Source organism: Danio aesculapii, chromosome 5 (genome assembly GCF_903798145.1).
Source record: "Danio aesculapii chromosome 5, fDanAes4.1, whole genome shotgun sequence".
Taxonomy (NCBI): Eukaryota; Metazoa; Chordata; class Actinopteri; order Cypriniformes; family Danionidae; genus Danio; species Danio aesculapii.
Genome location: NC_079439.1, coordinates 39,456,606 through 39,479,120, shown reverse-complemented (window position 1 = coordinate 39,479,120; position 22,515 = coordinate 39,456,606). Strand labels below are relative to the sequence as shown.

Below are 22,515 nucleotides of genomic sequence, written 5' to 3'. Positions count from 1 at the left end.
CCTATGCTCTTCTGTCTCTAAAATGCTGCAAGAACTATTGTTGTTGTTTCATGAGCTTTAATGAATGTTAGAGAAAGGTGAGAAACCCTCCGGGGTTTCTGAAAGTTCCTCAGAACTTGGTTGATTACACTGGCTTGCACTGTCTGAAACATCAGAAATGTGTTGATGTTTGATGTACCTTGAGGTCACCAAGAGAGTTTTTTTTTTATAACCGTCTGTGTTATCTATTTTTTGCGGAGGTAAAGGTTTAGATCTTGCAGGTGAATTATACTTTCAGCAAATCCGTGGAAGAAAAGTTTTGTTTTCTGTGCTTCATTTGCTTTCATATTATTTATGTTGATAACCATTGTAATTCTGTTTTTATTGACAAAAAACAAAAACAGCCATTTTTTTCTGCCCAAAGACTTCAGGCCAGGATTGCTCACAGAATTCAGGAGCTGGAGAATCTGCCGGGATCTCTGCCACCTGATCTGCGGACTAAAGCCACGGTGGAGCTGAAGGCTTTAAGACTGCTCAACTTCCAGCGGCAGGTGGGTCATTGACATCACTCTTTTTGTCTTAAAGGAATAGTTCACACAAAACTGAAGAGTTGTCTTCATTTACTCACCTTTTACTTGTTCCAAACTTGTTTAACTTTCTTTCATCTGTTAAACACAAATGAAGATTTTCTAAAGAAAGCTAAAACCTGTATCTATTGACTTCCACAGTATTTGTCGTTCCTACAATTAAAGTTAACAGTTACAAAATGTTCAGCTTTCTTCAAAATATCTTTAGTGTTCAACAGAATATAGAAACTAATAATGGTTTGGAACCACTTGAAGGTGAGTATAGTATTTTCATTTTTGGGTGAACTTGGGTGATCCCTTTAAATGTTTAAAAGAAATCCAACCACTTCATGACATCTTAATATGATCATGATTTAATCAAATAGAAACAGAAACTTTGACCGTTCATTTACATGACAAAGTGCAAAGAGCAAGTTTTTGCAAACTATCCAAAAATCTGCTTTGATGAAAACTGACATCATGTGTATGCATGTTAAGTCTTTAGTCTATAGACAGGTGCAAGTTGACAATCAAAGCAACAGTCTAAGGTAAAATAAGGTAAGGCTGCACAATATGTCCTTTCAGCATCAATATCTCAATGTACGCTTCTGCAATAGACATAACACAGGATGAGCAATTTTGAGTTTTTGGATTATAATTGACGCAGTTCAGAACACACAAGATTTGTGGAGTCACTCCAGAGTTGAATCATAATGGAGACAAAGTTGATCTACTTTTCAAGTTTACCTGCTTTTTTTATCTGCATGTGTTTTTAAGACTTGGGAGAGTTTAAAGCATTCATGCATAATAAATTTTACCATTCGTAACTTTATTAAAGATTAATTTTATTCAATTATTTATACAACAAAGACAGTGCAGTGTTATTTTGCATTTACTTAATATTCACATTCTGTACCTAAATAGTGTTAGACACTATAAAGAACTGTTCATTTCATTAGCATCTTTGCTCTGTTGCATTTATCTATGCTTGTAATTAGTTTGTTATATTTTATGCATGATTTACTTCTCTACATAATCATTCCAATCGTAATTCTTTCCAAATAGTGCCAGTATTAAGCCAGTTAATCCAATTAGATTATATTTATATTGCTTCCAGTTTATATTGCAAACCAAAACGCACTCAATGTCAGGTTTTTCTAATATTGTTTAGTGTTTCTTTAAAATGTGACATTTGTATTGTGCTGTAGTTTTTCATTACACCATTGTCATGTAAACGTTAGCATACCCTAAAATGTAATTGTTATAATTTTGTTTAATGATTGGGATTTTTGGACAGAAGTGCAAATATTATTGTGATGCAGCTGCAGGTAACCATATCAGGTTGTCAATTATGATCTTTAAAATTCTCCACAATTTAGTAACATGTCAGTTATGTATGTATTGTAACTTCCCAAAATATTTATGAAATAATATTTCAAGAAATATAGTAAATACACTTCACCTTACAGTACTTTGCAAAAGTCTTAGGCCACCACTAGCTCAGTTTTAGCAAAGTTTCAATAACTAAACTAACTTTCAGTTAAAGTTAACCTCAGAATATTGGAAAAAAAAAATGCTTCATGATGGGCATGATGAGCGGAGGGAGGAGTGGGCATGGCCAGCAGAGCAGGGGAAAAAGAGGGGAGCGAACAGCTGTCAGTTTGGCTCACAAAATGAGACACAAAGCATGAGGAGACCCATGATTTTATAGTTTACAAAGTTAAAATGCAAAGAAATAAACAGTAATTTAATGGCATGCTACATTTGTTATTCACAATTTCATGTACACATAACCACAATTTGTTATATCATTATAAAGATAATCATGTTTATATAAACACTATAAATGAGAATGACTTCTCTCTTCCTGAATGCCCGGGTCTGAATGCAGACACAGTGGAGTAGTGCAGCAGGTCTCTTGCTCGGTCTATTTTAACCCTTAGCCCTGGAGGATTTTAAACATAGGTGAGCAGCATGGATATAGGCGATGTGTCTGAATGGTAATGAACTCAACTGATAAAAGACAAATTCTGCCATTCTCCAATTCTCGTACAGCTCTCTTGACAAAAATGCTTGCTGCAAACCAGCAGCTTTGCTGTATTGGCCCTGACAGCATTGCGGGGAAAACCGTGCAGCACACCCCATGGATCATAGAAAAACAACCACATATGACCCTTCATGAATGGCTAAATACTGCGTGCCGTGCGCTGACGCAGTATCACAGCTTGGCAGGTCTGCCTTGCCTTTGGAAAGCACTTGCTCTCATGAATAATTAAGTAGCAGGCTCTTCTCATAAAAAACTCTGCAATGAATAATATTGAGAAACTGACAAATCATCACTGGACATGGCAGACGAGCGCTACGTCACAGATTTTGATCCTGCCCCAAAAATGATTTTTTAAACCCGGAAGATGAAATTAACTGACAAAAGCTCAAAATTATCCAGGTTTATCCACAATTAAAGCTGACAGGTGCTAACGCTGTCTTAGCTGATGCTCAACACACACAAATCTCACACAAAAAAAGTACTCCAGGGTCTCTTGAACTTTTAAGATACTAGTCGAAAAAATAAACAGAAGCTTTTGCCAAAAGCTAGTATTTACTGTGACACACTCTCTTTTTTTTAAACTTTCTTGCAGAGGTTGTTCTGAAACACAACTTTAGATTTAGGCACCTTTTGTTTATCTTTTATTGATTTTCTTCCTCTATCTACAATGTAAATAATACATTTTCCATATTTTGTGATTTAGGTGTTTATTTATTTTAATTTTCCCCATTTATTTATACTTTTTAATTACATTATGGGACCTTGATCTTTCTCCTAACAGCTTTTAACCTTAAAGTGTGAATTTTTTTTTAAATTTTATTGACATTTTTAATAGTTTAAAGTGATATGTTGTATGGATTAGTGTTGTAAATTACAGTACAATAAATAGCCGGTACATTTTCTGTTATATTACAGATTTGTTTCTCTTTATATTATTTCTTATACATTAAATTATTTCAAACTACTAAAATGTCAACAAAATTCACTTTGTTAAACTGTAGAGTTGAGTTTCCAACATCAGAAGTCGACAGAGCAGAGATCAACATCACATAATATAAATCACAACCGTAAATAAATGGAAAACACTTGTGAATCACAAAATATGGAAACCATTAATTAACAGATATTTGTTTACAGTGTTCTGTAGCTGATCCCATACTGTTTCTATTAATGTGTGACTGTCTGTGTTTTATGAGCTGTTTTTCCTCTCCAAATTTACATTTACATTTACATTTACATTTAGTCATTTAGCAGACGCTTTTATCCAGAGCGACTTACAAATGAGGACAAGGAAGCAATTTACACAACTATAAGAGCAGCAGTGAACAAGCGCTATAGACAAGTTTCAGGCGTGTAAAAGTCTAAGAAGCAAAACATTAGTAGAAATTTTTTTTTTTTTTTTTTTTTTTTTTTTTAGAGAGAGAGAGAGAGAGAGAGAGAGAAAGAGGGCTCAGTTAGTGGTATAGCCAGAGAGGCAATTGCAGATTAGGAGGAAAAGTGGAGACTAAACAGTTGCGTTTTTAGTCGTTTCTTGAAGACAGCAAGTGACTCGGCTGTTCTGATGTAGTTGGGGAGTTCATTCCACCAACTGGGCAGATTGAATGTGAGAGTTCGGGAAAGTGATTTCTTCCCTCTTTGGGATGGAACAACGAGGCGACGTTCATTCACAGAACGCAAGTTTCTGGAGGGCACATATATCTGCAGAAGTGAGAGCAGATACGAAGGAGCACAGCTAGAGGTCACTTTGTAAGCAAACATCAGAGCTTTGAATTTGATGCGGGCAGCAACTGGAAGCCAGTGCAAACGGGTGAGTAGCGGAGTGACATGTGCTCTTTTGGGTTCATCAAAGACCACTCGTGCAGCTGCGTTCTGAAGCAGCTGAAGAGGTTTGATAGAACTACCTGGTAGCCCGGCTAGCAGAGAGTTGCAATAGTCCAGTTTGGAGAGGACAAGAGCTTGAACAATGAGTTGAGCTGTATGTTCAGATAGGAAGGGTCGGACCTTTCTGATGTTGTAGAGTGCGAATCTGCAAGATCGGGCAGTTCTAGAAATGTGGTCAGAGAAGTTCAGTTGGTCATCAATCGTAACTCCAAGGCTTTTTACCATTTTGGATGCAGTGATGGTTGCTCCATCCATCTGGATTGAAAAGTTATGGTGAAGAGTCGGGTTGGCAGAAACTTCAAGCATTTCCGTTTTCGTGAGGTTAAGCTGGAGATGATGATCTTTCATCCAGAGTGAAATGTCTGACAGGCAGGCTGAAATGCGAGCTGGAACCGAGGGATCATCAGGGTGGAAAGAGAGGTATAGCTGGGTGTCATCAGCATAGCAGTGGTAGGAAAAACCATGTTTCTGGATGACTGTTCCTAAAGATGCCGTGTAGATAGAGAAGAGAAGTGGTCCAAGCACAGAGCCCTGAGGTACCCCAGTGTATAGATGCTGTAGGTTGGACACCTCTCCCCTCCACGACACCCTGAATGACCTGTCCGAGAGGTAGGAACTGAACCATTGAATAACAGTGCCTGTGACGCCCAGTGACTCAAGCGTAGATAGCAGGATCTGGTGGTTTACAGTGTCAAAAGCAGCTGATAAATCCAGCAAGATGAGGACAGATGATTTAGAGTCTGCTTTAGCCAGTCTGAGGTCCTCCACGACCGAGAGCAGAGCAGTCTCAGTTGAGTGGCCTTTCCTAAAGCCAGATTGCTTGTTGTCCATGAGGTTGTTTTGAGTAAGAAAGTCTAGGACTTGATTGAACACTACTTTCTCCAAAATCTTGGCCATGAATGGAAGCAGGGATACCGGTCGGTAGTTTTCAAGTAGCGTTTGATCCAGGTTGGGTTTCTTTAGCAGAGGGGTTACCCTAGCCTGCTTAAATGAAGTAGGGAATAGACCAGAGTCAAGAGATGTGTTAATTATGTGAGTCAGTGTTGGTATGACTGCAGGAGAAATGGCTTGCAGGAGATGAGAGGGAATGGGATCTAGCGGACAGGTGGTTGCATGGCTTGATAGCACGAGATTGGACACCTCAGACTCAGAGAGCTGGGAGAAAGAGGTGAGTGTGTGTGGTGTTGGTGGTGTATCTTGCGTGTTTGTTGTAGGTGCAGCAAATTGAGCACTGATTTTTGCAGTTTTGGTGCAAAAGAATGTAGCAAAGTCATCAGTAGTGAGTGTGGAGGATGCGGGTGGAGGAGGAGGGTGAAGGAGGGAGGAAAATGTTTTAAAAAGCAAGCGAGAATTGGTGGCACTGTTGACTTTCTGACGGAAGTATGTCTGCTTTGCAGAAGTAACCTCAGTCGAGAAAGAAGACAGAAGAGTTTGGTATGTTATGAGCTGTTCAGGATTTTTTGTTTTTCGCCAGCTTCTCTCAGCAGCCCGAAGTTTTGAGCGATGCTCACGGAGAACATCAGAGAGCCAGGGTGCAGGAGGACTGGCTCGGGTTGGTCTGGATGTCAGAGGGCATAGTCTGTCTAGACATGATGTTAGCGTGGAGCAGAGTGTATCAGTTGCACTGTTCGTATCAAGTGCAGAGAGTTTGGAAGATGGAGGAAGAGAGTTAGAAACAATGGTGGATAGCCTGTTGGGTGAGAGAGAGCGTAGGTTTCTGCGAAAGGCAACTAGAGTAGGAGTGTGTGGCGGCTCAGGAGTAATGTGGATGTTGAGAGAGAGAAGGAAATGATCCGATGTTTGTAGTGGAGTTACTAGTGTTTGGTCAGCGAGGCAATGTCGAGTGTAAATAAGGTCTAGTTGATTACCTGATTTGTGAGTAGCAGAGGTAGGTGTTCTTTTGAGGTCGAAAGATGCCAGCAGAGTCTGGAAGTCAGCAGCTTGAGGTCTTTCTATGTGGATGTTGAAGTCACCTAGCACCAACAAGGGAGTGTCATAATCAGAAAAAGATGAGAGAAGAACATCCAGTTCATCCAAGAAGTGACCTAATGTACCCGGTGGGCGGTAGATGACAACCACATTTATGCGAAAGGGGTGGATAATGGTGACTGCATGGAATTCAAAAGAGCTGATTTTTGGCAGGGACGGTCTCTGAGTGAATTTCCATTCTTTGGAAATCAGTAGTCCAGTCCCACCCCCTCTCCCTGTCTGACGAGGGGTGTGGGAAAGAGAGAAATTAGTAGAAAGAGCTGCATGTGTAGCAGTGTCCTCCGGTCTCAGCCAGGTTTCAGTTAGAGCCATGAGACTAAAGTCATAATGAGTGGCTATGGAGGTAATAAAATCTGCTTTGTTAACAGCAGATTGACAATTCCAGAGGCCCACAGAGAGAGAGAGTTGTGAAATAGAGGATACATGAATTGATCGAAGGTTGTGAGGGTTGCGCCTGCAGCGTACCTCCCGTGCTCTGCGAGTATTAGTAACAACAGGAATTAGTAAACACATAATAAAGTGCAAGGAAAACAATAATGAGTGCAGAGAAAAGGAAAAAAAATAAAGTAAGAGGTACTCAAGTGCTTTGTCGGTGTCTTTGCTCAGTGGAGTCGCACAGGTAGAGTCGATGGTCTTTACCCTCGTCGGTCTTCACACGAGGCGGGCTTCACACGAGGCTGCCGCGACCGCTGCCGCGGTGAGACTAGTCGCTTATATACACCCCCGAGCGCTTTGCTGATTGAGCTCAGGTGGACACGCCTCGAGAGTGAAAACACCCGAAACTGCAGCCGCGGGGGCGCGCGAAAAACCTCCGGCTCGGCACGCAAGCTCTTACAGTAAACAAAAGGAAACAGTGGCTAAAACTTGCTAGTACTAAACACAGATAGCTGAAAAACAATTTTAAATGTCCAACAACCAATACACAACCAGCTGAAACAAGTCTAACTGTTCTCTAACCAAACACTAAACACAGATAGCTGAAAATAATTTTAAATGTCCAACAACCAATACACAACCAGCTGAAACAAGTCTAAGTGTTCTCTAACCAAACACAGCAACTGAAAAACAGGTCTAAATGTACTTACTCGGTGTTGCTCTCGATGCTAAAGTGCTTCTCCTGCTAGCTAGACCAAATGTGTTCAAATATATAGTCTTACCTGGCGTTTGGACACGCCTCCAAAGTTACAAAATACCCGAAACTGCAGCCGCGGGGGCGCGCGAAAAAACCTCCGGCTCGGCACGCAAGCTCTTACAGTAAACAAAAGGAAACAGTGGCTAAAACTTGCTAGTACTAAACACAGATAGCTGAAAAACAATTTTAAATGTCCAACAACCAATACACAACCAGCTGAAACAAGTCTAACTGTTCTCTAACCAAACACTAAACACAGATAGCTGAAAATAATTTTAAATGTCCAACAACCAATACACAACCAGCTGAAACAAGTCTAAGTGTTCTCTAACCAAACACAGCAACTGAAAAACAGGTCTAAATGTACTTACTCGGTGTTGCTCTCGATGCTAAAGTGCTTCTCCTGCTAGCTAGACCAAATGTGTTCAAATATATAGTCTTACCTGGCGTTTGGACACGCCTCCAAAGTTACAAAATACCCGAAACTGCAGCCGCGGGGGCGCGCGAAAAACCTCCGGCTCGGCACGCAAGCTCTTACAGTAAACAAAAGGAAACAGTGGCTAAAACTTGCTAGTACTAAACACAGATAGCTGAAAAACAATTTTAAATGTCCAACAACCAATACACAACCAGCTGAAACAAGTCTAACTGTTCTCTAACCAAACACTAAACACAGATAGCTGAAAATAATTTTAAATGTCCAACAACCAATACACAACCAGCTGAAACAAGTCTAAGTGTTCTCTAACCAAACACAGCAACTGAAAAACAGGTCTAAATGTACTTACTCGGTGTTGCTCTCGATGCTAAAGTGCTTCTCCTGCACTTTAAAATGTGATTTCACTCTTCAGATGGAGACCCAAGGGATAATTATAAAGAATATGGTCAAGTCTAATGTTTGCCTGACACTTTTTCACAGCACTGTACTCTCTCATATACTCAAGAAGTACTGTGTATTTGAATGTATTCAGACATTTAATTTTATTAATGCTTACAACAGTGATTTTATTTTTTTGATTTGAGTTGATTTTAAACTTTCTATGAAAACAATTGACCTTTTAAGTAGAAAAGACACATGTGAAATCAATAATAAAAGTCACTAATAATAATAAATTATATTAATAATGATAAATTTAGCACTCTGATGATTCTCTCTTTTACTAATGCATGTAATTTATACAGTTTAACATAAAAGTATGTTTCTAATAGCCTAACTTATTACTCTCATCAGCTAGGAGACACTTCTAATGGAAATCTCTCAGTGTTCATCTGTGCTTTATGATTAATAAAATCATTTAAAAGAAACCAAGTGGAAATTGCTTATGCATATTTTTGATTTCCAGGTGCCATTCAGCTTTTTCCTTTTCACATTGTCTGGATGGAGAGGGTGTCCGAAGTTGTGTCATGAATGTTTAATTTACTCAGTGCAATGCATCGCACCATTAGAGGGCGCCCTTGTTGTATTTGTAACACAGTCTCCTGAATTCACGGCCTTGTTTGTGCTGTAATTACAAACAATTATGGGCAAAATATGTGTGAAATGCATCAGAATATAATTATCATTTGATGGAGCTCATTAGCTTAATGCAGTTTGCCACAGATGACGATAATTGATTTTTTTTTTCTTTTTTTTCAGCTGAGGCTAGATGTTGTAGCCTGTATGCGCCGAGACACAACTCTGGAAACAGCCCTGAACTCAAAGGCATACAAACGCAGCAAGAGGCAGACGCTGAGGGAGGCTCGCATGACAGAGAAACTGGAGAAACAGCAGAAGATCGAACAGGAGAGAAAGCGCAGACAGAAACATCAGGTGATCAATGAATGATCAGTATACCAAGTGTGAACTATAGAACTATATACTACTGATAAAAAAACCAGACAGAGCTTCTAGCATATTCTTATGGTACATACAATACCTGACAAAAGTGTTGTCACCTGTCCAAGTTTTAGGAACAACAAATATTAACTTGACTTCTAGTTGATCATTTGGTATCAGAAGAGGCTAATATGAAAGGCAAAGGCCTCTAGATTACGCTTATTTTACCAGAATAAAATATGATCATGCCTTGATTTTTAATTATTTAATTAGGACAGTAAGGTCTGACTTTGCCTAGACAAAAGTCTTGTCACTTAACATAAATAATGTACAGTATAGAATATAAAGTCATGGTGCAGTGGAAAAAGAATTAACATTGTGTATGACTCCCATGAGCTTGGAGGACTGCATCCAAACATCTCTGCAATGACTCAAATAACTTATTAATAAAGTCATCTGGAATGGCAAAAAATTACAAAGACTTCCAGACTTCATCAAGATCCTTTGAATTCATCTTCAGTGCCTCCTCCTTCATCTTACCCCAGACTTGCTCAATAATGTTCATGTCTGGTGACTGGGCTGGCCAGTCCTGGAGCCCCTTGACCTTCTTTGCTTTCAGGAACTTTGGTGTTTAGACTAAAGTATGAGAAGGAGCTATATCCTGCTGAAGAATTTGCCCTCTCTTTTGGTTTGTAATGTAATTGGCAAAACAAACTCCTTGATACCTCAAGCTGTTGACGTTGACATGCGTTCTGCTGATCTCTCGCACACTCCCAGACTGCATGTAACCCTAAACCATGATTTCTCCTTCACCAAACTTGACTGATTTCTATGAGAATCCTCAGTCCATGCAGGTTCCAGTAGGTTTTCTGCAGTATTTGTGATGTTTGGGATGCAGTTTAACAGATGATTAATCTGGAAAATCTACCTTCTGCAACTTTTCCAAATGATCAACTAGAAATCAAGTTATTATTTGTTGCTCTTACAACTGGGATAGACAACAAGACTTTTGTCAGATAGTGTATTGACTAGCTGACAATGATTTTCAGAGGAGTCATATTATGAGCAATTAAATAGCAATTAAATGATCTTGTCCTGTTTAGTCAATGAGTAGGAAGTTATTCTTAAGCATTTGTTGGGCAAAGAAGCATTCACTTAACTGTTTTTTTCAGAAAATATATTTCTAAAGGTGCTGTTGACCTACATATTTCAACAGGTGTCAGTTACAACCAAAGCAATCCATACATACAAAACACAAAAACTAATTTTAGTTTAGAAGTTAAGTTTATAAAATAAAATGAAAAGGCACAGGGTGAAAGGATTGAACACATGAAGACAAAAGTGTAAAAAAAATGGAAAGCAACCCTCCGCCCATTGTCAGTTTAAATGAATATTAGCTGCTTCAGTCTCAACAACTGCATTACCAGATGAAGATGAATCAGGGTGTATGTTTTAGCCAGACAATGATCCCAAATACAGCTAAAGAAACTCAGCTGATTTCAGAAAAGAAAAAAAAGCTCAGCCAATAACCTGACATGAATTCAATACAAGAGGCATCTTGAAGCAGCCATTACAATAAAGCCTTTTATATAAAGTATGAAATGGCCCACAGCCATATCACCCTGCAGCCCAAGACCGGTTACTCACTGAAGCTAAGCAGGTCAGCTTGGTCAGTACCTAGACACGAGACCACATGGAAAAACTATGTTGCTGTTCGATGTGGTGTTAGTGAGGCTAGTAGGGGCACTTAACTTGCAGTCTGTGTCCTAATGCCCCAGTAAAGTGAAGGGGACACTATACTGTCAGTGAGCAACTTATTTTGGCGAGATGTTAAACTGAGGTCCTGAATTATCACCATCCACCAGATTGGCCTGATCACCGTCTTTTCACTTTACCTATAGCTGGTATGTGGTGTGCGCACTGGCGCCATTGTCCTGTGGCTGCTGTCGCATCATCCAAGTGGATGCTGCACACTGGTGATGGTGTGGAGAGACCCCTCATCATGATTGTGAAGCTCTTTGGGTGTATTCCGTTGTTATTACACATAAGAAATGTTTCAGAATTTTTTGTTTCAAGTCTTCAATCAAACTTTGATAGAGTAACATGTTGTTTTTAGCTCAGTTTAATGCTTTCTTTAAGGTGTCTCTGAGCATTTCAGAGTTTATCCATCTGTGCAGCTCATTTGATCAAAGCTGTTATGTGAACCCATCACATTGCACGGAAGGGTTTGCTAAGGTGCTTTTCAAGGCTAGTACAAGCAGATTGTTTTAAAGATACAAAGAGGGAATTTGCACATGGGGTTTAAAGCTCCGACCTGTTTTGCTCTAGGTAACTAATTGAATTAAATTATGAATTGAAACCTTGTATAAGATGCACACTTTTACATTGTTAATAATCTGAATTGTTTCCTGAGAATTAAATCAGAATATTATAGTGATTTCTGAAGGACTGTGTGTGTTTATAGTCTTGAGGAATATAAATTCTGCAATATTTTGGTTTCCCAGCACAGCTATCTAAAGAGTTTTAAAAGAAGATACATTCAGCGGAGGGAGAAAATTAAGAAATCGTGTTTTTAAATTTTTTTATAAAAAAAACAGTGAGTTCATGCGTAAAACAGGAACACCTATCTCTCAGTGTGTATGAAAATGACTTTTTCCATTTGATTTAAGTAGATTTTTCAATGCCCACTGTCAGATAAGCAATTTCGCTTTTTAAAAGTAAATCTATATTGACTTAAAATCTCTAGAAATTTAGACTGGAAAACAAGAGAGAAATGCTGATGGAGTGTAAATTTATGGTACAACAAAAGTTATCTTTGTATTCTAGTGTTTAGAAAAAGAGTTATTCAAAACACTTAAGTTATATTATTTTAATGAATTAAAAATGAATGGGTTTGAAGTTATTCTGTAATGCATTTTCAAACTTAGAAGTGCTGATGAATTAATTCATACCTAAATCCTGAAGAAACCCCTGTTAAAATCTATTCATATTATACACTTTAACAATATATCAATACATTTATTGATTAATATCAAACAATGTATTATTTTTAATCATAAAAGATTTATATTATTTCATTTATAATTTAAATTATATTATAAGTCAGATAAATCTAATGCGCATAAGATAATTTAAAAAAATCTGTAAAGGTGGTGTTAGTGGGTGCACAGTTTATTCAAATGTGTTGACATTGTAATGCTTATTGACATTGACATTATAATTAGGTTTTACACAGACTTTTTATCTTTGATCTTTATCTTTTTTCATAGGAGTATCTCAACAGCATTCTTCAGCATGCAAAAGATTTCAAGGAATATCACCGGTCCATCTCTGGAAAAATCCAAAAGCTGTCCAAGGCCATCGCCACCTGGCACACCAACACAGAGAGAGAGCAGAAGAAGGAGACAGAAAGAATCGAGAAAGAGAGGATGAGGAGACTGATGGTATGATTTTTAGCTAGAAAATAGTAAATAAATAAGAATGTAAAATAAGGATGTACTATTGCGCACACAAGTATATACAGTATGTGCACCCCGTTTTGAAAATGTATATTTTTATTAATATCTCAGTGAATAGAGAAGATTATTATTATTTTTTTATTATAAGTTTTAGTAAACAATTATATTTATTAAAATAAAAATTTGGTCAGATAACATCTTTAGGAATGAACGATAATACATTTATATTCAAACAAGTTATTGCAAAAACTATATTTAAGCTACAACATGTTAACAGAATTCAATATTTCTGATTTCTTCCTTTTTATTACATTTTTATTTTAAACTTTTTCCCCAGCATATTGATTTGTGTTTATTATAATTTATATATGGTCTGTTTTAGGTCACAGTGTTGTTCAACCACTTCACATACTTGAAACTTCTAGATTTACCTACTGTATTTCCATTTCAAAGAATTTTCATTGAGCATTCTTTGATTCTATGCCTTTTCAGCTGATACATGAATTAACCTTTTCAAGGCATTGTAGAGTGCTCTTCAAAACTTCATATCTTTCAAATGCTGTCAACTTTATCAGAAAAACAAAACATCCACTGGTGTTCTGTTACAGCCCTAATATGTGCATTTCGGGAAGAGTTGCTCTTTAAAGCTCTTAACAGGCTCACAGTCTGTTTTTTTTTTCTATAGGCTGAGGATGAAGAAGGTTACAGGAAGCTAATTGACCAGAAAAAGGACAAGCGCCTGGCCTACCTTCTTCAACAGACAGATGAATATGTGGCAAACTTGACCGAGCTTGTCTATGAGCACAAGGCTGCTCAAGCTGCCAAGGAGAAGAAGAAGAAGAGAAAGAAGAAAAAGGTGTGAGGCAACATAACCATGGAAACAAAAGCATGAAATCATTAGGCTCAAATTTGATGCAGTAAAGTACGAGGCTATTTATACAGTCAGAATTATTAGGCCTCCTTAATTATTAGCCCCATCTATATTTTTTCTTCCCTCTGTTCAACGGAAAGAAGACATTTCTAAACATAATAGTTTTAATAACTAATTTCTAGTAAGTGATTTATTTTATCTTTGCCATGATGACTGTAAATAATATTTTACTAGATATTTTTCAAGATACTAGTATTCAACTTAAAGTGCCATTTAAAGGCTTAACTAGGTTTATTAGTTTTTTAGGCACATTAGGGTCTTTAGGCAAGTCATTGTATTATTATGGCTTATTCTGTAGCTTAAGGGGGATAATATAGACCTTAAAATACTTTAAAAAAATTTTAAACTGCTTTTATTCTAGCTGAAATAAAACCAATACGACTTTCTCCAGAAGAAAAAAAATTATAGGAAGCTAAAACCTAAAGTTTGTTGACAAACTTTGATGTTGGCTTGAGAAACCAACGTGACTGCGCTAGAACTGGGAATGGCAGTTGGCAGGACGCACAGCGATTGCTAAGTCATTGCTAGGCAGTTGCTAAAATGTTTGTGGCATTGCTAGGTGGTTGCTAAGCAGTTGCTAAATGGTAACGCTCATGTACATGTTTGATCAAATGCTAATACTTAGTAGGCTTTTTTTAGTATAGGTTATTACACTTGGATAATCATTAATAGCATGTAGCTAATCGTTATTAGTGCTTGGCGTATCATTTTTACCATGCATAGTACATAGGAAGTCCCATTTGCTAGCATGAGTCAAACAAGCCAATAGCCAGCTCCCTACGTTGTTCTGATGTAGAGATATTGCTGTTTTTAAATGGTTGCTAGGTTAGCCTGTTTTATTGCTATGGGGACAATTGACAGCTTAGTGATGATACATCAAAGCCTCTTGCCAATAAGAGTGATAAAAGTCAACCCCAATGTCTCTGTGATAGTCAAAAATTGAACTTGGACTTTATGTAAAAATGGCTTGCCATATTTTATTGAAAACATAATGCTCATTAAGTGTGAAAGTGATGCATACGAAATTGGCTTGCTGTATCAGTAAAAACAATTACTTTTTGTTAAAATGGCTTGTCATATCAGGAAAAAAAATAACTTTTTTGTAAAAATGGCTTGCCGTATCATGGCGATTAAGTCATTGAGTTTATGGCTTGCCATAATTTGAGAAAAATAATGCTCAGAAAGTATTTATTGGAAAACTATATGATATCTTTTCTGATAAGCCTGAAAAGATATAGCAACAAACTCTAATCCACACCACAGCTTTTGGCCAAATTTGGGGCTTGTATAATTTTTTATATGCCCGGATTATTAAACTGTAATATTAAAAAAAAATTCAAAAACGATAAGTCTGATTGGCATAAGGAAATATAGCAACAGTCTTGAATGCAGAAGGCACATTTTGACCAAAATTGGGCCTTGTAGCATGAATGACCCAGGAGAAGATACATTTGGTTTCGAGGACAGAGTTGAGTAGCCAACATAGAAATGTCAAAATAATCCTTGCTATTTTAAACATCATTTGCTCGGTTAAACATCAAATTCACAGGAAGGCTAATCATTTTGACTTCAACTTAGAATGTTTAATTTACTGCTTCTGTTGGGGATTTTTTAATGGTCATCAAACACTCAATGCTTGTTTATTTCTGTCATCTTTAACCTTCAGAAGGAAGCTGGTGATGCCGAGGGAATGGGAGCCATTGGGCCTGATGGAGAGGTAAGTAAATTGCTCCAAAATTGAAAGCAGGGTAGATGTGAATAACCGACTCATGTGTGTTCCTTCTGGTAAACTCAGTCTGTCAAACCTAATCCAACGCGGCTTGTCACAGAAAACCTGCTTTTATGTTTACTTATTTGCGCAGCCCATAGATGAGAACAGCCAGATGAGTGAGCTGCCAGTCAAAGTCATTCAGACCGAGACGGGGAAAGTGCTACAGGGGACAGATGCCCCCAAGTCCAGTCAGTTAGAGGCCTGGCTCGAGATGAACCCTGGGTAAGCTGTCCTCACACTGAAGCTTCTGTGTGTCTGGTAATAGAAAATATATTCCACACAAAAAATATGGCCAGTTTCTTGGATATAGCTGTGAAACTGCGGTGAGCAATGTGTTTACTGCTGTGAGGGGTGAAGGAAACGATGAAGGGAACATGCTGAAATTTTGGTAACTGAAAAAAAGAGTAAATAATGCCAATTTTTCATATACAGTAGAACAAATCACTCAAATTAACAGTCTATGCTAAGATTACTTGTAATTGCATTAATAATATTACATTATGTGTGTTTTTTAAATGCATGTGAATTGTTAACAGGTCATTTGTGCATGTATTTTTTTTAAAGTGTTTCATATTGTTAGATCCAATTGATTAGGAGTTTCTTATATTTACTGTCTATGATAATATCATAATTGATCTGTTAATGTTGTTTGACTTTATTGGGTATGTTACTCATTTTTCTAAAAAAGAACAAGCAAAATCATCCTCTGTGTAATGAAGTCTGATCAGAATCAGAATGTCTTTACATAATTTGAATTATAAAAGACAAAATATTCCCCTAAAACCAAAAGGTTAATGTTGAGTGAGCTACATTTTGGACACATAATGTCTGTTTATTTATCTTTTCCTTTTTCCCAATTACAACCCAAACAAAACAAAGCAGGATATTTTAAAATATTAAAGCAACACTGGCTATGTTTACATGCAGCCATGTAATCTGTTTGTAATCAGGTAGATAGTTCAAATGGATTCAGGTACGTTCATGTAAACGCCTTAAGCGATCCGATTGAGCTCGATTGGAAGGTTTTATTTATTTTCTAATTCGATCCAACCACAAGAATCTTGGATCTGACTACTTTCTTATTCATATTCTCTGGGAAATCTCTGGGAGCATATGTGAAGTAGAATGCTGACATGCATTATCCTTCGCAGATTTTGAAAAATTCATGATAAAGCATGTAAAGCCACAGGCTGCATATTTTTATTAGGCAGCTTAATGAAGCACTTTATTTTAGAAATGCAGTGTAAACTAAAAATAAAATAAAACTAGAATTAAGAAATGAAACAAAGTAAATCTGGAAAAAAACAATAAAATAAATAAAATGTCTATTGCAATAAATATATATATACTGTGTGTGTGTGTGTGTGTGTGTATGTATATGTGTGTATATATATATATATATATATATATATATATATATATATATATATATATATATATATATATATATATATATATATATATATACTGTGTATATATATATATAGTTGAAGTCAGAATTATTAGCCCCCTCTGAATTTTTGGTCTTTTTTAAATATTTCCCAAATGATGTTTAACAGAGCAAGGAAATTTTCACAGTATGTCTGATAATATTTTATCTTCTGGAGAAAGTCTTATTTGTTTTATTCGGATAGAATAAAAGCATTTTTAATTTTTTTTATGAACCATTTTAAGGTAAGAACTTTAAGCAAATTGTTTTTTCGACTGTCCACAGACCAAACCATCATTATACAGTTACTTGTTTAATTACTCTAACCTGCCTAGTTAACCTAATTAACCTAGTTAAGCCTTTAAATGTCACTTTAAGCTGTATAGAAATGTCTTGAAAAATATTTAGTCAAATATTATTTACTATCATGGCAAAGATCAGTTACTATCAGCTGATCAAAGAAATCAGTTATTAGATATAAGTTATTAAAACTATTATGTTTAGAAATGTTTAAAAAAAAAGCTTCTCTCTGTCAAACAGAAATTGGGGAAAAAATAAACAAGGGGCTAATAATTCTGACTTCAACTGTAAATGCAGAGTTCAGATGCAAAAGCCGCTAAACGCCACTTCCGCCAAAAATGAACTAATGACATTGAGCGAATGTTTTAGGCACATAGTACGTTCAACAAATAATTTTGCTTCAAATCATCTAAATCGCAGCATCTGCGCATTCAGAAATTACAGTTTGTTGTCAAAAGCCTCTAAATGCCACTTGCCTTTGCACTTGACAGCAAAAGCCGCTATGTCCCGAGAACCAGTCAGAAGGTGCGAATCGAATCATGTGTTTTCAATGTAGCAGCGCACTGGTAAGCTGGCTTTTATGAGGAGATTCCGATTTATGTTTTATTCCGAATCAGAAATAGATTTTAAAAGATGGAGTTCGATGAACTGCATAAACCTGTCCAACTGTCAGTGAATGGCAAATAAAAGCGCCCCTTACCTCAAAACTCAGTGCATTATAAGAAAAAGAAAACACACTGTACAGTCGGAAGTGTAACATGCATTCATAATGTTTTTTGCGCAGTGACGCTACTTTGAATGAGTCTGATTTACTATACATTAAACGGCAACTCCATTTCACGAAAGACAAACTTAAAATGCCACTTTTATCCCACATGGATGCTATAAGGATAAACAAGAAATGAAAAAGAGACCAAGAACATGAGTATGGTCAGAATGAATAAATGATAGATTCTCAAAGTGTCTGAGAGACATCCTATTTTTGTCCAGTAGGCCTACCTTGTGTTTTATTTGCTAATTTAATCTGTTTTATAAAAGATAAATATAATGTATAAAACTATACATTATTTATATTACTTCATTACCTATACGCCTGATAAGCTTTTTATATTAATGGACAATGGACAGATATTGATGTTTCACTATGTTTTTACATTATTTGACTAACTATCTTAGTTTACATTGTTTATATTCTACTTACATTAAATCTAAATCCCAAATATCAGAAATGACAACAGATTGTTAGAATTTTATTAATGTAAATTTTAATATTATTGATTAATGCACTTACTTGACAGATTTCATTCATTCATTTTCCATCTGCTCCATGGTTTATCAGGGGTCATGACAGCGGAATGAACCGCCATTTACTTTACCGATTTATGTATTAATTTTAGATGTTTTGTGTAATGTGTTTAATGTTTGGCAAGTAATTTCTAATTGCATCTTATTCAACTAATTACAATGTTTTGTCCCAATATGTGGATTTAGATGTTTTTGCAAAAAAGCACAAGTGGATTTAGCTGGTTTTGACGCTAAAGAAAATCTACCTTGTTAAAAACCAAAGAAAAAAAGTTATTTTATTTACCAGCTAATAGCCTTTTCATTATCTATAAAATGAAACTTCTGAACTTAATCAGAGGAGCCTGGTAGAAAATGCTCATTTACAACTAAGAGGTCTGATGGATTTACTGGGTTTTGTGTCTGAACTCTTCATCTATAGTTGCAGTGGGATTTGGCTGTATATCGACATAGGTGGGAGGCATGCGTTGGCATGAGTGATGATATACAACCATATCGTAGTGCTACTCGTGTGATATTACGTTTATACAACAGTTCGACGAAATAATCGTGTGTATAAAAAAGAAAATCAAACATGGAGAGTCTCAAAATTCCTTTTGGATGAGGAACTAATTTCTTCAATAACTCATTCACATCTGCAGCTGACGTCTGAACAGCAGAAACTGTTGCTACTTCACCAATGTCACTTTAGAGGCTAGTATTTGAATGATTCTCTAGCGTAATGTCTAAAGTGATGACAAAACAGGTGATTTTGCTCATTTTAAGATAAGTCTGAACGGCATGAAATGCCATCATTCAACAGTGATTTCTCAGTATTTCTCTGTTGCAATCAGGACTTTGCAATAATTAACCCCCAAAAAGCCAAAGCAGTGCAAACACTACCAGATTACTGTTGTGTTTGGGATAAAGAAAAACGCTAAACACATGCGGGCATTTCTTCTTTCTTTCTTTTTACTGAACTGTTCTGCAGTAACAAAAACAGAAGACTGAACAGATGGTCAACCAAAAAATGGGTTATACAAAGAGTGGCCAACACAAAATACATATATTCCTGATACACTACAATTACTATGGTATTAATACAGAACTACAACATACAAAAGAGAAAGATTGACGTAGAGAGTCACTTACCAGGTTAATAATGATTTGATCATATGTAGTTAAAAATTTACATAAGCACCCAAAACTTAGGGAATTAAGTGAGTAATAGCCAAGGGTGAGGAGGCTGTATGAGTGGTGTTATTACAGAAATACCACACAGCTATCAGCCAATCAGATTTGTGAACCAGACAAAACTGTTGTATAAATATACATGTATATTTATACATAATATTTCTAGTTTGAAACACTATAGCCTGCTTTAAAAATGCAAGCATGATAAACTTTTATCTGCATTGAAACTTATCTTTTATATAAGCATACATTTGACTTAGATTACAATGTTTATTGTGCATGTAAACAGATCTGCCAGATTTAATTCAGTTAGATTGACTGAAAATGGTGTATGTAAACATAGCCACTGTGGTTTTGTAGCTATATGAACCAGTTTTCAAACAAATAGTTTTAGTAAATTATTTAGCAATCCAAGAATTAGAATTGAGTAAAGAAAGCTAATTAAATATGAGCATTTTCATGTGTCTAGATGCTTTGGTTTTGGCTAAGAATACTGAAGTAGATCATTACAGTAGTTGAAAGGGATATAAAAAGATTTTTTCAGCACTGGCTGCAGCATCTTGCAAGCCACTTTTATAATTGAACTGTAAGATGAAAAGCTTTGATAACAAGCACCTTTTTTAAGCTTGTCTTGTCAATAAACCTTTCTAAGGCTTCAAGTGTTTACTAGTGCATTATGCCCTTTAAAACAGCTATGAAGTTGCTCCGCGTTCAGACAGTGAAGAAAGTGGCTCGGATTTTGAAGAGGAGGTGAGTGCCCTCTTATTTCTTCCCATTAAGCATTGACAGCTTCTTGGTGTAGAGTGAGTCATACATGAGTACACAAACTCACATTATCATCTTTTTCTCCGCTTCCCATAAGCCTCTTTTAGTCTCCGCATTTGGAGCTCCTTTCTTTCCTGCATATGCTGCTATATTGTGTAACTTGGGCAATCACTGTGCATTAAATGAGCATAATCCGTTAATACTCTCTTTTAGGATGATGAGGAGGTGGTCTCCAGAGCTGAGTCGGAAGAAAAGAAAGTCATCGATCCCAACAGTGATGAAGTATCTGAAACAGCAGCCAAGCACATCATAGAGTACGTTTCCTGTTCACACTTCAAAGCGCACACACACTCACACACAACCACACACGCACGCACACACAAATGTCATGTCGAGCTGGAGTGCAAGGAAAGTAGACCAGGAAGATATTGGCGTTGATAACTGTTAAGTGTTCACATTTTTTCATTCTTTTTCTGTCAGGATTCCCTTCAGCGTGATATTGCTCTATGCTGGATATAGTTGTTTACAGTGGGCTTCAGATGTGTACTTGTCAAACTATTTAGCACTTTTCCAATTTTATACTTTTTTTGTAAATGAAATTTATAGGGATAGTTCTCACAAAAATATCTTTTTCCTCTCTTCTGTTGAACACAAAAGAAGACATTTTGAAGGAAGCTGGAATCCTGTAACCATCGATTCCACAGAATTAATATACTCTGTGTGTGTGTATATATATTATAGGTGGGCATAGATAACTTTTTTTAATCTAGATTAGTCTCACTGTAATCTTGGAGTTAATCTAGATTAAAATGGCTCATTTTGAATTCTGCCAAAGGCATTCAGAATATGTGTGCTACCCAAATAATGACTAAAAGTAAGTCTTTGAGAACGGTTTTCTCAAGCCAGGTGGCGCATCAACAACAAATTATATGAAATTAACCCGAAAATAAATGAAAGACATTTAGCAAATTATAATTTCGAAACCAGGCATGATCAGACGGTCTATACCAGATGTCAAATTGGACATTCTAGGTTGACACATTCATATTTATTAAATAACGAAGAATCACCTAAATGTAATAACTGCCAGATTGCTCTCACCATAAAACATATTTTGTTGGAATGTAGAAGTTTAAATTCTATTAGACAAAATTTTTATAAGGAGAGTACTTTGATGGACATTTTAAAAAATGTACCAACAGGAAGAGTTTTACATTTTTTTTTATCAAAAATAGAACTGAAAAACCATATTTAACTTTTAATTAATTTTTTTGTAAATTTTATCTATTTATATTTTATATATTTGTCTAAGTAATTTTGTTTATATAATACGAATTTGTTTTTATCATGTAATATTTTAATGGATATCCATTTGGCCACGAAATAGCCATAAGATGCTGATGTGGCAATAAATATGTAATAAATAAATAAATACCCCTCTAGCTGTGAGAATTACATACAAATTGTGTCTTCAATCCTGCATGATATGAGATGATCTAAAGGGCCTTGAGATTTAAGGGAATCAAGAACATTTGAGCACATGATCTAATGTTGACTCAAAATTGCTCATGCATTTAATGAGAAAAGCAGCATTCTTAATTTAACTAAGGATTAAAAAATGTAAAGTATTTAGAGGTAATAATTAAAATTTAATTGCATTTAATTTTCAGAGTGCTTTCAGACTTTGAACCTCAACACACTTGCAACAAGTATTTGGGCTGGCGGTAAATTAAAATGATGAATTATACTTCTTGTTTATGTCAGTTAGAAATTAAGTGGGCACTGTGTTATACTGCTACTACACATTTACTCTGCTCTTTAATGCAAACGTCTAATCAGTCAATCATGTAGCTGACTCACAGCATGAAAACTTGGACATGGTATAGAGGTTTAAAAATCAGAATTGCCAAGAAATGTCTCTTACGCCGTCAAGTGATTGTCAGTGCCAGAGGGGAACTCTGGACAGTGGATCTCCT

General features: G+C 36.3%; 1 protein-coding gene across 1 annotated transcript in view; it reads left to right on the top strand.

Moving 5' to 3' along the window:
• Positions 1 to 22,515, top strand: part of smarca2 (SWI/SNF related, matrix associated, actin dependent regulator of chromatin, subfamily a, member 2) — a 104,334-nt gene that overhangs the window by 20,613 nt on the left and 61,206 nt on the right. The window contains exons 7-14 of the mRNA XM_056458159.1: positions 404 to 530; positions 9,231 to 9,404; positions 12,680 to 12,853; positions 13,554 to 13,724; positions 15,466 to 15,516; positions 15,662 to 15,792; positions 20,467 to 20,524; positions 20,753 to 20,853. Coding sequence (XP_056314134.1) covers positions 404 to 530; positions 9,231 to 9,404; positions 12,680 to 12,853; positions 13,554 to 13,724; positions 15,466 to 15,516; positions 15,662 to 15,792; positions 20,467 to 20,524; positions 20,753 to 20,853 — 987 coding nt within the window. The remainder of the gene's footprint in view (positions 1 to 403; positions 531 to 9,230; positions 9,405 to 12,679; positions 12,854 to 13,553; positions 13,725 to 15,465; positions 15,517 to 15,661; positions 15,793 to 20,466; positions 20,525 to 20,752; positions 20,854 to 22,515) is intronic.